A 16555-nucleotide genomic window follows, 5' to 3' on the forward strand; every position below is an offset into this window, starting at 1 on the left:
GGGTGGAGATTATAACAGAACATGGCCAAGATGTTCAAATGTTCATAAATGACCAGCATGGTCAAATAATAATAATCACAGTAGTTGTCGAGGGTGCAACAGGTCAGCACCTCAGGAGTAAATGTCAGTTGGCTTTTCATAGCATCTCTACCGCTCCTGCTGTCTCTAGAGAGTTGAAAACAGCAGGTCTGGGACAGGTAGCATGTCCAGTGAACAGGTCAGGGTTCTATAGCCGCATGCAGAACAGTTGAAACTGGAGCAGCAGCACGGCCAGGTGGACTGGGGACAGCAAGGAGTCATCAGGCCAGGTAGTCCTGAGGCATGGTCCTAGGGCTCAGGTCCTCCGAGAGAAAGAGAGAATTAGAGAGAGCATACTTACATTCACACAGGACACCCGATAAGACAGGAGAAGTACTCCAGTTATAACCAACTGACCCTAGCCCCCCGACACATTAACTATTCCAGCATAAATACCGGAGGCTGAGACAGAAGGGGTCGGGAGACACTGTGGCCCCATCCGATGATGCCCCCGGACAGGGCCAAACAGGCAGGATATAACCCACCCACTTTGCCAAAGCACAGCTCCCACACCACTAGAGGGATATCTTCAACCACCAACTTACCATCCTGAGACAAGGCCGAGTATAGCCCACAAAGCTCTCCGCCACGGCACAACCCAAGGGGGGGGGGGGGGGCAGCCCTGTTATGCACCATGTGGGGGGGGGGGGGGGGCTGCTGTGTGTTGTTTTGTATGAGCTCTAAAGGTGCTATACTGCCATGAAAACCACTATTCGTTGGTGTTTTACCTAATGCAGCCGGGACTCTGTTATTTAAAGGGTTTGTTTCCTGTTGGAGAGTACACTGGTCTCAGGGGCTAGACTGTGCTACGGGTTGTAAATGAAGAACCGGTTGTAAATAAGCTTAATTATAAGATGGCTGTGTAGATGGTTGTTTACTTGGCTGTATAGATGGTTGTTTACTTGGCTGTATAGATGGTTGTTTACTTGGCTGTATAGATGGTTGTTTACTTGGCTGTATAGACGGTTGTTTACTTGGCTGTATAGATGGTTGTTTACTTGGCTGTATAGATGGTTGTTTACTTGGCTGTATAGATGGTTGTTTACTTGGCTGTATAGATGGTTGTTTACTTGGCTGTATAGATGGTTGTTTACTTGGCTGTTTACATGGCTGTATAGATGGTTGTTTACTTGGCTGTATAGATGGTTGTTTAGATGGTTGTTTACTTGGCTGTATAGATGGTTGTTTACTTGGCTGTATAGATGGTTGTTTACTTGCCTGTATAGATGGTTGTTTACTTGGCTGTATAGATGGTTGTTTACTTGGCTGTATAGATGGTTGTTTACTTGGCTGTATAGATGGTTGTTTACTTGGCTGTATAGATGGTTGTTTACTTGGCTGTATAGATGGTTGTTTAGATGGTTGTTTACTTGGTTGTTTAGATGGTTGTTTACTTGGCTGTATAGATGGTTGTTTACTTGGCTGTATAGGTGGTTGTTTAGATGGTTGTTTACTTGGCTGTTTAGATGGTTGTTTACTTGGCTGTATAGATGGTTGTTTACTTGGCTGTATAGGTGGTTGTTTAGATGGTTGTTTACTTGGCTGTATAGATGGTTGTTTACTTGGCTGTTTAGATGGTTGTTTACTTGGCTGTATAGATGGTTGTTTACTTGGCTGTATAGATGGTTGTTTACTTGGCTGTATAGATGGTTGTTTACTTGGCTGTATAGATGGTTGTTTAGATGGTTGTTTACTTGGCTGTTTAGATGGTTGTTTACTTGGTTCTTTAGATGGTTGTTTACTTGGCTGTATAGATGGTTGTTTAGATGGTTGTTTACTTGGCTGTTTAGATGGTTGTTTACTTGGCTGTATAGATGGTTGTTTACTTGGCTGTATAGATGGTTGTTTACTTGGCTGTTTAGATGGTTGTTTACTTGGCTGTATAAATGGTTGTTTACTTGGCTGTATAGATGGTTGTTTACTTGGCTGTTTAGATGGTTGTTTACTTGGCTGTATAGATGGTTGTTTACTTGGCTGTTTAGATGGTTGTTTACTTGGCTGTATAAATGGTTGTTTACTTGGTTGTTTAGATGGTTGTTTACTTGGCTGTTTAGATGGTTGTTTACTTGGCTGTATAGATGGTTGTTTACTTGGCTGTATAGATGGTTGTTTACTTGGCTGTTTAGATGGTTGTTTACTTGGCTGTATAGATGGTTGTTTACTTGGCTGTATAGATGTTTGTTTACTTGGCTGTTTAGATGGTTGTTTACTTGGCTGTTTAGATGGTTGTTTACTTGGCTGTATAGATGGTTGTTTACTTGGCTGTGTAGATGGTTGTTTACTTGGCTGTTTAGATGGTTGTTTACTTGGCTGTGTAGATGGTTGTTTACTTGGCTGTATAGATGGTTGTTTACTTGGCTGTATAGATGGTTGTTTACTTGGCTGTATAGATGGTTGTTTACTTGGCTGTTTAGATGGTTGTTTACTTGGCTGTATAAATGGTTGTTTACTTGGTTGTTTAGATGGTTGTTTACTTGGCTGTATAGATGGTTGTTTACTTGGCTGTATAGATGGTTGTTTACTTGGCTGTATAGATGGTTGTTTACTTGGCTGTTTAGATGGTTGTTTACTTGGCTGTATAGATGGTTGTTTACTTGGCTGTATAGATGGTTGTTTACTTGGCTGTATAGATGGTTGTTTAGATGGTTGTTTAGATGGTTGTTTACTTGGCTGTATAGATGGTTGTTTACTTGGCTGTATAGATGGTTGTTTAGATGGTTGTTTACTTGGCTGTATAGATGGTTGTTTACTTGGCTGTTTAGATGGCTGTGTAGATGGCTGTATAGATGGTTGTTTACTTGGCTGTTTAGATGGTTGTTTACTTGGCTGTATAGATGGTTGTTTACTTGGCTGTATAGATTGTTGTTTACTTGGCTGTATAGATGGTTGTTTACTTGGCTGTATAGATGGTTGTTTACTTGGCTGTATAGATGGTTGTTTACTTGGCTGTATAGATGGTTGTTTACTTGGCTGTATAGATGGTTGTTTACTTGGCTGTTTAGATGGTTGTTTACTTGGCTGTATAGATGGTTGTTTACTTGGCTGTATAGATGGTTGTTTACTTGGCTGTATAGATGGTTGTTTAGATGGTTGTTTACTTGGCTGTATAGATGGTTGTTTACTTGGCTGTTTAGATGGCCGTGTAGATGGCTGTATAGATGGTTTTTTACTTGGCTGTTTAGATGGTTGTTTACTTGGCTGTATAGATGGTTGTTTACTTGGCTGTATAGATGGTTGTTTACTTGGCTGTTTAGATGGTTGTTTACTTGGCTGTATAGATGGTTGTTTACTTGGCTGTTTAGATGGTTGTTTACTTGGCTGTATAGATGGTTGTTTACTTGGCTGTATAGATGGTTGTTTACTTGGCTGTATAGATGGTTGTTTAGATGGTTGTTTACTTGGCTGTTTAGATGGTTGTTTACTTGGCTGTATAGATGGTTGTTTACTTGGCTGTATAGATGGTTGTTTACTTGGCTGTATAGATGGTTGTTTACTTGGCTGTATAGATGGTTGTTTACTTGGCTGTATAGATGGTTGTTTACTTGGCTGTATAGATGGCTGTTTAGATGGTTGTTTACTTGGCTGTTTAGATGGTTGTTTACTTGGCTGTTTAGATGGTTGTTTACTTGGCTGTATAGATGGTTGTTTACTTGGCTGTATAGATGGTTGTTTACTTGGCTGTATAGATGGTTGTTTACTTGGCTGTTTAGATGGTTGTTTACTTGGCTGTATAGATGGTTGTTTACTTGGCTGTATAGATGGTTGTTTACTTGGCTGTATAGATGGTTGTTTACTTGCCTGTATAGATGGTTGTTTACTTGGCTGTATAGATGGTTGTTTACTTGGCTGTATAGATGGTTGTTTACTTGGCTGTATAGATGGTTGTTTACTTGGCTGTATAGATGGTTGTTTACTTGGCTGTATAGATGGTTGTTTAGATGGTTGTTTACTTGGTTGTTTAGATGGTTGTTTACTTGGCTGTATAGATGGTTGTTTAGATGGTTGTTTACTTGGCTGTATAGGTGGTTGTTTAGATGGTTGTTTACTTGGCTGTTTAGATGGTTGTTTACTTGGCTGTATAGATGGTTGTTTACTTGGCTGTATAGGTGGTTGTTTAGATGGTTGTTTACTTGGCTGTATAGATGGTTGTTTACTTGGCTGTTTAGATGGTTGTTTACTTGGCTGTATAGATGGTTGTTTACTTGGCTGTATAGATGGTTGTTTACTTGGCTGTATAGATGGTTGTTTACTTGGCTGTATAGATGGTTGTTTAGATGGTTGTTTACTTGGCTGTTTAGATGGTTGTTTACTTGGTTCTTTAGATGGTTGTTTACTTGGCTGTATAGATGGTTGTTTAGATGGTTGTTTACTTGGCTGTTTAGATGGTTGTTTACTTGGCTGTATAGATGGTTGTTTACTTGGCTGTATAGATGGTTGTTTACTTGGCTGTTTAGATGGTTGTTTACTTGGCTGTATAAATGGTTGTTTACTTGGCTGTATAGATGGTTGTTTACTTGGCTGTTTAGATGGTTGTTTACTTGGCTGTATAGATGGTTGTTTACTTGGCTGTTTAGATGGTTGTTTACTTGGCTGTATAAATGGTTGTTTACTTGGTTGTTTAGATGGTTGTTTACTTGGCTGTTTAGATGGTTGTTTACTTGGCTGTATAGATGGTTGTTTACTTGGCTGTATAGATGGTTGTTTACTTGGCTGTTTAGATGGTTGTTTACTTGGCTGTATAGATGGTTGTTTACTTGGCTGTATAGATGTTTGTTTACTTGGCTGTTTAGATGGTTGTTTACTTGGCTGTTTAGATGGTTGTTTACTTGGCTGTATAGATGGTTGTTTACTTGGCTGTGTAGATGGTTGTTTACTTGGCTGTTTAGATGGTTGTTTACTTGGCTGTGTAGATGGTTGTTTACTTGGCTGTATAGATGGTTGTTTACTTGGCTGTATAGATGGTTGTTTACTTGGCTGTATAGATGGTTGTTTACTTGGCTGTTTAGATGGTTGTTTACTTGGCTGTATAAATGGTTGTTTACTTGGTTGTTTAGATGGTTGTTTACTTGGCTGTATAGATGGTTGTTTACTTGGCTGTATAGATGGTTGTTTACTTGGCTGTATAGATGGTTGTTTACTTGGCTGTTTAGATGGTTGTTTACTTGGCTGTATAGATGGTTGTTTACTTGGCTGTATAGATGGTTGTTTACTTGGCTGTATAGATGGTTGTTTAGATGGTTGTTTAGATGGTTGTTTACTTGGCTGTATAGATGGTTGTTTACTTGGCTGTATAGATGGTTGTTTAGATGGTTGTTTACTTGGCTGTATAGATGGTTGTTTACTTGGCTGTTTAGATGGCTGTGTAGATGGCTGTATAGATGGTTTTTTACTTGGCTGTTTAGATGGTTGTTTACTTGGCTGTATAGATGGTTGTTTACTTGGCTGTATAGATGGTTGTTTACTTGGCTGTATAGATGGTTGTTTACTTGGCTGTATAGATGGTTGTTTACTTGGCTGTATAGATGGTTGTTTACTTGGCTGTATAGATGGTTGTTTACTTGGCTGTATAGATGGTTGTTTACTTGGCTGTTTAGATGGTTGTTTACTTGGCTGTATAGATGGTTGTTTACTTGGCTGTATAGATGGTTGTTTACTTGGCTGTATAGATGGTTGTTTAGATGGTTGTTTACTTGGCTGTATAGATGGTTGTTTACTTGGCTGTTTAGATGGCCGTGTAGATGGCTGTATAGATGGTTTTTTACTTGGCTGTTTAGATGGTTGTTTACTTGGCTGTATAGATGGTTGTTTACTTGGCTGTATAGATGGTTGTTTACTTGGCTGTTTAGATGGTTGTTTACTTGGCTGTATAGATGGTTGTTTACTTGGCTGTTTAGATGGTTGTTTACTTGGCTGTATAGATGGTTGTTTACTTGGCTGTATAGATGGTTGTTTACTTGGCTGTATAGATGGTTGTTTAGATGGTTGTTTACTTGGCTGTTTAGATGGTTGTTTACTTGGCTGTATAGATGGTTGTTTACTTGGCTGTATAGATGGTTGTTTACTTGGCTGTATAGATGGTTGTTTACTTGGCTGTATAGATGGTTGTTTACTTGGCTGTATAGATGGTTGTTTACTTGGCTGTATAGATGGCTGTTTAGATGGTTGTTTACTTGGCTGTTTAGATGGTTGTTTACTTGGCTGTTTAGATGGTTGTTTACTTGGCTGTATAGATGGTTGTTTACTTGGCTGTATAGATGGTTGTTTACTTGGCTGTATAGATGGTTGTTTACTTGGCTGTTTAGATGGTTGTTTACTTGGCTGTATAGATGGTTGTTTACTTGGCTGTATAGATGGTTGTTTACTTGGCTGTATAGATGGTTGTTTACTTGGCTGTATAGATGGTTGTTTACTTGGCTGTATAGATGGTTGTTTACTTGGCTGTATAGATGGTTGTTTACTTGGCTGTATAGATGGTTGTTTAGATGGTTGTTTACTTGGCTGTATAGATGGTTGTTTACTTGGCTGTTTAGATGGCTGTGTAGATGGCTGTATAGATGGTTGTTTACTTGGCTGTTTAGATGGTTGTTTACTTGGCTGTATAGATGGTTGTTTACTTGGCTGTATAGATGGTTGTTTACTTGGCTGTATAGATGGTTGTTTACTTGGCTGTATAGATGGTTGTTTACTTGGCTGTATAGATGGTTGTTTACTTGGCTGTATAGATGGTTGTTTACTTGGCTGTATAGATGGTTGTTTACTTGGCTGTTTAGATGGTTGTTTACTTGGCTGTATAGATGGTTGTTTACTTGGCTGTATAGATGGTTGTTTACTTGGCTGTATAGATGGTTGTTTACTTGGCTGTATAGATGGTTGTTTAGATGGTTGTTTACTTGGCTGTTTAGATGGTTGTTTACTTGGCTGTATAGATGGTTGTTTACTTGGCTTTATAGATGGTTGTTTACTTGGCTGTATAGATGGTTGTTTACTTGGCTGTATAGATGGTTGTTTACTTGGCTGTATAGATGGTTGTTTACTTGGCTGTATAGATGGTTGTTTACTTGGCTGTATAGATGGTTGTTTAGATGGTTGTTTACTTGGCTGTTTAGATGGTTGTTTACTTGGCTGTTTAGATGGTTGTTTACTTGGCTGTTTAGATGGTTGTTTACTTGGCTGTATAGATGGTTGTTTACTTGGCTGTATAGATGGTTGTTTACTTGGCTGTATAGATGGTTGTTTACTTGGCTGTATAGATGGTTGTTTACTTGGCTGTTTAGATGGTTGTTTACTTGGCTGTATAGATGGTTGTTTACTTGGCTGTATAGATGGTTGTTTACTTGGCTGTTTAGATGGTTGTTTACTTGGCTGTATAGATGGTTGTTTACTTGGCTGTATAGATGGTTGTTTACTTGGCTGTATAGATGGTTGCTTACTTGGCTGTATAGATGGTTGTTTAGATGGTTGTTTACTTGGCTGTATAGATGGTTGTTTACTTGGCTGTATAGATGGTTGTTTAGATGGTTGTTTACTTGGCTGTATAGATGGTTGTTTAGATGGTTGTTTAGATGGTTGTTTACTTGGCTGTATAGATGGTTGTTTACTTGGCTGTATAGATGGTTGTTTAGATGGTTGTTTACTTGGCTGTATAGATGGTTGTTTACTTGGCTGTATAGATGGTTGTTTACTTGGCTGTATAGATGGTTGTTTAGATGGTTGTTTAGATGGTTGTTTACTTGGCTGTATAGATGGTTGTTTACTTGGCTGTATAGATGGTTGTTTAGATGGTTGTTTACTTGGCTGTATAGATGGTTGTTTACTTGGCTGTTTAGATGGCTGTGTAGATGGCTGTATAGATGGTTGTTTACTTGGCTGTATAGATGGTTGTTTACTTGGCTGTATAGATGGTTGTTTACTTGGCTGTATAGATGGTTGTTTACTTGGCTGTATAGATGGTTGTTTACTTGGCTGTATAGATGGTTGTTTACTTGGCTGTATAGATGGTTGTTTACTTGGCTGTATAGATGGTTGTTTAGATGGTTGTTTACTTGGCTGTATAGATGGTTGTTTACTTGGCTGTTTAGATGGTTGTTTACTTGGCTGTTTAGATGGCTGTGTAGATGGCTGTATAGATGGTTGTTTACTTGGCTGTATAGATGGTTGTTTACTTGGCTGTATAGATGGTTGTTTACTTGGCTGTATAGATGGTTGTTTACTTGGCTGTGTAGATGGTTGTTTACTTGGCTGTATAGATGGTTGTTTACTTGGCTGTATAGATGGTTGTTTACTTGGCTGTATAGATGGTTGTTTACTTGGCTGTGTAGATGGTTGTTTACTTGGCTGTGTAGATGGTTGTTTACTTGGCTGTGTAGATGGTTGTTTACTTGGCTGTGTAGATGGTTGTTTACTTGGCTGTGTAGATGGTTGTTTACTTGGCTGTATAGATGGTTGTTTACTTGGCTGTATAGATGGTTGTTTACTTGGCTGTGTAGATGGTTGTTTACTTGGCTGTGTAGATGGTTGTTTACTTGGCTGTATAGATGGTTGTTTACTTGGCTGTTTAGATGGTTGTTTACTTGGCTGTTTAGATGGTTGTTTACTTGGCTGTATAGATGGTTGTTTACTTGGCTGTTTAGATGGTTGTTTACTTGGCTGTGTAGATGGTTGTTTACTTGGCTGTATAGATGGTTGTTTAGATGGTTGTATAGATGGTTGTTTACTTGGCTGTATAGATGGTTGTTTACTTGGCTGTATAGATGGTTGTTTACTTGGCTGTATAGATGGTTGTATAGATGGTTGTTTACTTGGCTGTTTAGATGGTTGTTTACTTGGCTGTTTAGATGGTTGTTTACTTGGCTGTATAGATGGTTGTTTACTTGGCTGTGTAGATGGTTGTTTACTTGGCTGTTTAGATGGTTGTTTACTTGGCTGTGTAGATGGTTGTTTACTTGGCTGTATAGATGGTTGTTTACTTGGCTGTATAGATGGTTGTTTACTTGGCTGTATAGATGGTTGTTTACTTGGCTGTATAGATGGTTGTTTACTTGGCTGTATAGATGGTTGTATAGATGGTTGTTTACTTGGCTGTATAGATGGTTGTATAGATGGCTGTGTTGATGGTTGTATAGATGGCTGTATAGATGGTTGTATAGATGGCTGTGTTGATGTCTGTCTCCCTGCTTTGTCAATAACTCTCCCATCTCAGTGATATCATCAGCTTACACTTTCCCTCCATTCAGTACTGGGTCTGAAGCGTCAGGTCTGTCATGGTCAGAACCAGCTTCCTGTGTCACCCTGTGTTGTTCACGTCTGTCTGTCTGTGTAGGGCATGTCAGGACCAGACCCTACCACAGTTTACCTGGACATGAGAGCTCTGAGACATGAAAGGTATGATTCCACTGACCTCACCTTTACCTCAATATATTATATAGGTCTTTATGTCCTGGACTACATTATATAGGTCTTTATGTCCTGGACTACATTATATAGGTCTTTATGTCCTGGACTATATTATATAGGTCTTTATGTCCTGGACTATATTATATAGGTCTTTATGTCCTGGACTATATTATATAGGTCTTTATGTCCTGGACTATATTATATAGGTCTTTATGTCCTGGACTATATTATATAGGTCTTTATGTCCTGGACTATATTATATAGGTCTTTATGTCCTGGACTACATTATATAGGTCTTTATGTCCTGGACTATATTATATAGGTCTTTATGTCCTGGACTATATTATATAGGTCTTTATGTCCTGGACTACATTATATAGGTCTTTATGTCCTGGACTATATTATATAGGTCTTTATGTCCTGGACTATATTATATAGGTCTTTATGGCCTGGACTATATTATATAGGTCTTTATGGCCTGGACTATATTATATAGGTCTTTATGTCCTGGACTATATTATATAGGTCTTTATGGCCTGGACTATATTATATAGGTCTTTATGGCCTGGACTATATTATATAGGTCTTTATGTCCTGGACTACATTATATAGGTCTTTATGTCCTGGACTATATTATATAGGTCTTTATGGCCTGGACTATATTATATAGGTCTTTATGTCCTGGACTATATTATATAGGTCTTTATGTCCTGGACTATATTATATAGGTCTTTATGTCATGGACTATATTATATAGGTCTTTATGTCCTGGACTATATTATATAGGTCTTTATGTCCTGGACTATATTATATAGGTCTTTATGTCCTGGACTATATTATATAGGTCTTTATGGCCTGGACTATATTATATAGGTCTTTATGTCCTGGACTACATTATATAGGTCTTTACGTCCTGGACTATATTATATAGGTCTTTATGTCCTGGACTACATTATATAGGTCTTTATGTCCTGGACTATATTATATAGGTCTTTATGTCCTGGACTATATTATATAGGTCTTTATGGCCTGGACTACATTATATAGGTCTTTATGGCCTGGACTATATTATATAGGTCTTTATGTCCTGGACTATATTATATAGGTCTTTATGTCCTGGACTACATTATATAGGTCTTTATGTCCTGGACTACATTATATAGGTCTTTATGTCCTGGACTACATTATATAGGTCTTTATGTCCTGGACTATATTATATAGGTCTTTATGTCCTGGACTATATTATATAGGTCTTTATGTCCTGGACTATATTATATAGGTCTTTATGGCCTGGACTATATTATATAGGTCTTTATGTCCTGGACTATATTATATAGGTCTTTATGTCCTGGACTATATTATATAGGTCTTTATGTCCTGGACTACATTATATAGGTCTTTATGTCCTGGACTACATTATATAGGTCTTTATGGCCTGGACTATATTATATAGGTCTTTATGTCCTGGACTATATTATATAGGTCTTTATGTCCTGGACTATATTATATAGGTCTTTATGTCCTGGACTATATTATATAGGTCTTTATGTCCTGGACTATATTATATAGGTCTTTATGGCCTGGACTATATTATATAGGTCTTTATGGCCTGGACTACATTATATAGGTCTTTATGTCCTGGACTACATTATATAGGTCTTTATGTCCTGGACTATATTATATAGGTCTTTATGTCCTGGACTATATTATATAGGTCTTTATGTCCTGGACTATATTATATAGGTCTTTATGGCCTGGACTATATTATATAGGTCTTTATGTCCTGGACTATATTATATAGGTCTTTATGTCCTGGACTATATTATATAGGTCTTTATGTCCTGGACTATATTATATAGGTCTTTATGTCCTGGACTACATTATATAGGTCTTTATGTCCTGGACTATATTATATAGGTCTTTATGGCCTGGACTATATTATATAGGTCTTTATGTCCTGGACTATATTATATAGGTCTTTATGTCCTGGACTATATTATATAGGTCTTTATGTCCTGGACTATATTATATAGGTCTTTATGGCCTGGACTATATTATATAGGTCTTTATGTCCTGGACTACATTATATAGGTCTTTATGTCCTGGACTATATTATATAGGTCTTTATGGCCTGGACTATATTATATAGGTCTTTATGTCCTGGACTATATTATATAGGTCTTTATGTCCTGGACTATATTATATAGGTCTTTATGTCCTGGACTATATTATATAGGTCTTTATGGCCTGGACTACATTATATAGGTCTTTATGTCCTGGACTACATTATATAGGTCTTTATGGCCTGGACTATATTATATAGGTCTTTATGTCCTGGACTATATTATATAGGTCTTTATGTCCTGGACTATATTATATAGGTCTTTATGTCCTGGACTATATTATATAGGTCTTTATGTCCTGGACTATATTATATAGGTCTTTATGTCCTGGACTATATTATATAGGTCTTTATGGCCTGGACTACATTATATAGGTCTTTATGTCCTGGACTACATTATATAGGTCTTTATGTCCTGGACTATATTATATAGGTCTTTATGTCCTGGACTATATTATATAGGTCTTTATGTCCTGGACTATATTATATAGGTCTTTATGTCCTGGACTACATTATATAGGTCTTTATGTCCTGGACTATATTATATAGGTCTTTATGGCCTGGACTATATTATATAGGTCTTTATGTCCTGGACTATATTATATAGGTCTTTATGTCCTGGACTATATTATATAGGTCTTTATGGCCTGGACTACATTATATAGGTCTTTATGTCCTGGACTATATTATATAGGTCTTTATGTCCTGGACTATATTATATAGGTCTTTATGTCCTGGACTACATTATATAGGTCTTTATGTCCAGGAAGGCCTTCTATAAACCAGACCTGAATTATAAAAACGAATCATTTGATTGGCTAATGTTGTGTAATCTGATGTGTTATTGGTTGACTAATAACAGTTGTTGTGTGTGTGATATCACCAGGGTTCGTATGGTAGAGAGAGGCTCTCCACACAGTCTGTCTCTCATGGAGTCTGGCAAGGTAAGACCTCATGGATAGATTCTTATAGTGGACCGAAATATTTAGTGTCTGCACTGTGTTATCTGATTGTTGTGTTAACCAGATTCTACCTGGGATTAAGGTTAAGGTAGTAACAATATGTTGTGTTAAGCATATCCTACCTGGGGTGAGGGTTACCGTAGTAACAATATGTTGTGTTAAGCATATCCTACCTGGGGTGAGGGTTACCGTAGTAACAATGTGATGCATTACCCAGATCCTACCTGGGGTGAGGGTTACCGTAGTAACAATATGTTGTGTTAAGCATATCCTACCTGGGGTGAGGGTTACCGTAGTAACAATGTGATGCATTACCCAGATCCTACCTGGGGTGAGGGTTACTGTAGTAACAATGTGATGTGTTACCCAGATCCTGCCTGGGGTGAACGTTAGGGTTACCGTAGTAACATTGGGTTGTGTTAACCAGATCCTGCCTGGGGTGAAGGTTAGGGTTACCGTAGTAACAATGTGTTGTGTTAACCAGATCCTGCCTGGGGTGAAGGTTAGGGTTACCGTAGTAACAATGTGTTGTGTTAACCAGATCCTGCCTGGGGTGAAGGTTAGGGTTACTGTAGTAACAATGTGATGTGTTACCCAGATCCTGCCTGGGGTGAAAGTTAGGGTTACCGTAGTAACAATGTGTTGTGTTAACCAGATCCTGCCTGGGGTGAAGGTTAGGGTTACTGTAGTAACAATGTGATGTGTTACCCAGATCCTGCCTGGGGTGAAAGTTAGGGTTACCGTAGTAACAATGTGTTGTGTTAACCAGATCCTGCCTGGGGTGAAGGTTAGGGTTACCGTAGTAACAATGTGTTATGTTAACCAGATCCTGCCTGGGATGAAGGTTAGGGTTACCGTAGTAACAATGTGTTGTGTTAACCAGATCCTGCCTGGGGTGAAGGTTAGGGTTACCGTAGTAACATTGGGTTGTGTTAACCAGATCCTGCCTGGGGTGAAGGTTAGGGTTACCGTAGTAACATTGTGTTGTGTTAACCAGATTCTGCCTGGGGTGAAGGTTAGGGTTACCGTAGTAACATTGGGTTGTGTTAACCAGATCCTGCCTGGGGTGAAGGTTAGGGTTACCGTAGTAACATTGTGTTGTGTTAACCAGATCCTGCCTGGGGTGAAGGTTAGGGTTACCGTAGTAACATTGTGTTGTGTTAACCAGATCCTGCCTGGGATGAAGGTTAGGGTTACCGTAGTAACAATGTGTTGTGTTAACCAGATCCTGCCTGGGGTGAAGGTTAGGGTTACCGTAGTAACAATGTGTTGTGTTAACCAGATCCTGCCTGGGGTGAAGGTTAGGGTTACCGTAGTAACAATGTGTTGTGTTAACCAGATCCTGCCTGGGGTGAAGGTGGTCATCGCCAACACAGAGACCAAAGGACCTCTAGGAGACTCCCACCTGGGAGAGGTGAGACAAATACTACATATTAAATGGCTATATGTCCTCTATCTGTCCTACTATGAGGCAGATGACCGTTACTATATGACTATGTATGGCCCTGGAGGATTGCTATAGTATATACAGTACCAGTCAAAATTTTGGACACACCTGCTCATTCCAGAGTTTTTCTTTATTTTTACTTTTTTCTACATTGTAGAATAATAGTGAAGACATCAAAACTATGAAATAACACATATGGAATCATGTAGTAACCAAAAAGTGATGAAAACAAAACAAAATAGATGTTATATTTGAGATTCTTCAAAGTAGCTACCCTTTGCCTTGATGACAGCTTTGGTACTATTTAATTGCTTCTTTAATCAGAACGGTATTCAGCTGTACTAACATCATTGCAAAAGGGTTTTCTAATGATCAATTAGCCTTTTAAAATGATAAACTTGGATTAGCTAACACAACGTGCCATTAGAACACAGGAGTGATGGTTGCTGATAATGGGCCTCTGTATGCCTATGTAGTAATTCCATAAAAAATCAGCCGTTTCCAGCTACAATAGTCATTTACAACATTAACAATGTCTACACTGTATTTCTGATCAATTTAATGTCATTTTAACTTCTAATTGGTCCCAATCCCGGATCCGGGAGCACCCCCATCAGTAAAAAAGCTGACTAGCATAGCCTAGCATAGCGTCACAAGTAAATACTAGCATCTAAATATCATTAAATCACAAGTCCAAGACACCAGATGAAAGATACACATCTTGTGAATCCAGCCATCATTTCTGATGTTTATGTTTTACAGGGAAGACACAATATGTAAATCTATTAGCTAACCACGATAGCAAAAGACAACTTTTTTTTCTCCACCATTTTTTTCCTGCATAGGTAGGTATCACAATTTCGACCAAATAAAGATATAAATAGCCACTAACCAAGAAACAACTTCATCAGATGACAGTCTGATAACATATTTATTGTATAGCATATGTTTTGTTAGAAAAATGTGCATATTTCAGGTATAAATCACAGTTCTACATTGCAGCTGCAATCTGAAATAGTGCCGAAGCAGCCAGAATAATTACAGAGACCAACGTCAAATACCTAAATACTCATCATAAAACATTTCTGAAAAATACACAGCGTACAGCAAATGAAAGACCATCTCACCTAATCTAATCGATAACTAATCGTAAACTTGACAAAAAAATACAGGTTGGACAGCAAATGAAAGATGCATTAGTTCTTAATGCAACCGCTGTGTTAGATTTTTAAAATTAACGTTACTCGACATACAGCGTGCGTTACAGCGAGACCATGCCGAAATTAATGGCGGACTAATAATTTTACATTCTTCCACAGAAATACCAATTAACATCATAAATAGCTCTTACCTTTTGATGAGCTTACATCAGAATCTTGGGCAATGTGTCCTTTGTCCAGAACAATCGTCTTTTGGTTGAAAGATGTCCTCTACTCCTGTAGAATTAGCAGCTAACGCTAGCGATGTACCGGAGAGGTGCCCAACTCACGATAACGCCTGACAAAGAAACTCCAGAAAATCGCAATAAACTGATATAAACTGCTATAAGTCGGTTTAAATTAACTACCTTATGAAGTTTTTAAGACAAAAAACAAATTAAATCAGAGCCGGAGATATAGAACTGCTAAACCGAAAGCCATGCTGGTGTCCCTGCTGCGTCAGGCCCCGCGTCGAAAAGGTCGGTGCTTCCGTTCCAAGAGCCTTTATACTCCCCCAGATGGCGCTATCCACTCCATTCAAAGTCTCACCGCTTACTGACATCTAGGGGAAGGCGTATGCAGTGCATGTAGCCCCATAGCTTCCAAGGGAATTTATAAACCGACCCTGGAACAGAGACCTCGATTTCAGACTTCTCACTTCCTCACAGGAAAATTGCTCCAACTCGAGTTCTGTTTAACTCACAGATATAATTCAAACGGTTTTAGAAACTAGAGAGTGTTTTCTATCCAATAGTAATAATAATATGCATATTGTACGAGCAAGAATTGAGTACGAGGCAGTTTAATTTGGGAACGAAATTCCTACAAAGTGTAAACAGCACCCCCTATTGAGAAAAGGTTTTAATGGACAGAAAATGTGCTTTTCTTTCAAAAACAAGGACATTTCTAAGTGACCCCAAACTTTTGAACGATAGTGTAGATATAAACTCAGCAAAAAATAAAGGTCCCTTTTTCAGGACCCTGTCTTTCAAAGATAATTAGTAAAAATCCAAATAACTTCACAAATCTTCATTGTAAAGGGTTTAAACACTGTTTCCCATGCTTGTTCAATGAACCATAAACAATTAATGAACATGCACCTGTGGAACGGTCGTTAAGACACTAACAGCTTACAGACGGTAGGCAATTAAGGTCACAGTTATGAAAACTTAGGACACTAAAGAGGCCGTTCTACTGACTCTGAAAAACACCAAAAGAAAGATGCCCAGGGTCCCAGCTCATCTGCGTGCCTTAGGCATGCTGCAAGGAGGCATGAGGACTGCAGATGTGGCCAGGGCAATAAATTGCAATGTATGTACTGTGAGACGCCTAAGACAGCGCTACAGGGAGACAG

At 38.5% G+C, this 16555-nt stretch overlaps 1 protein-coding gene across 4 annotated transcripts in view; it reads left to right on the forward strand.

Moving 5' to 3' along the window:
* Positions 1-16555, forward strand: part of dip2a (disco-interacting protein 2 homolog A) — a 275105-nt gene that overhangs the window by 246846 nt on the left and 11704 nt on the right. For all 4 annotated transcript variants that reach the window (XM_071341938.1, XM_071341937.1, XM_071341940.1 and 1 more), the window contains 3 exons: positions 9398-9459; positions 12480-12537; positions 13895-13969. In XM_071341938.1, coding sequence (XP_071198039.1) covers positions 9398-9459; positions 12480-12537; positions 13895-13969 — 195 coding nt within the window. The remainder of the gene's footprint in view (positions 1-9397; positions 9460-12479; positions 12538-13894; positions 13970-16555) is intronic.

The sequence above is a fragment of the Salvelinus alpinus genome, chromosome 14 (assembly GCF_045679555.1).
Source record: "Salvelinus alpinus chromosome 14, SLU_Salpinus.1, whole genome shotgun sequence".
NCBI lineage: Eukaryota > Metazoa > Chordata > Actinopteri > Salmoniformes > Salmonidae > Salvelinus > Salvelinus alpinus.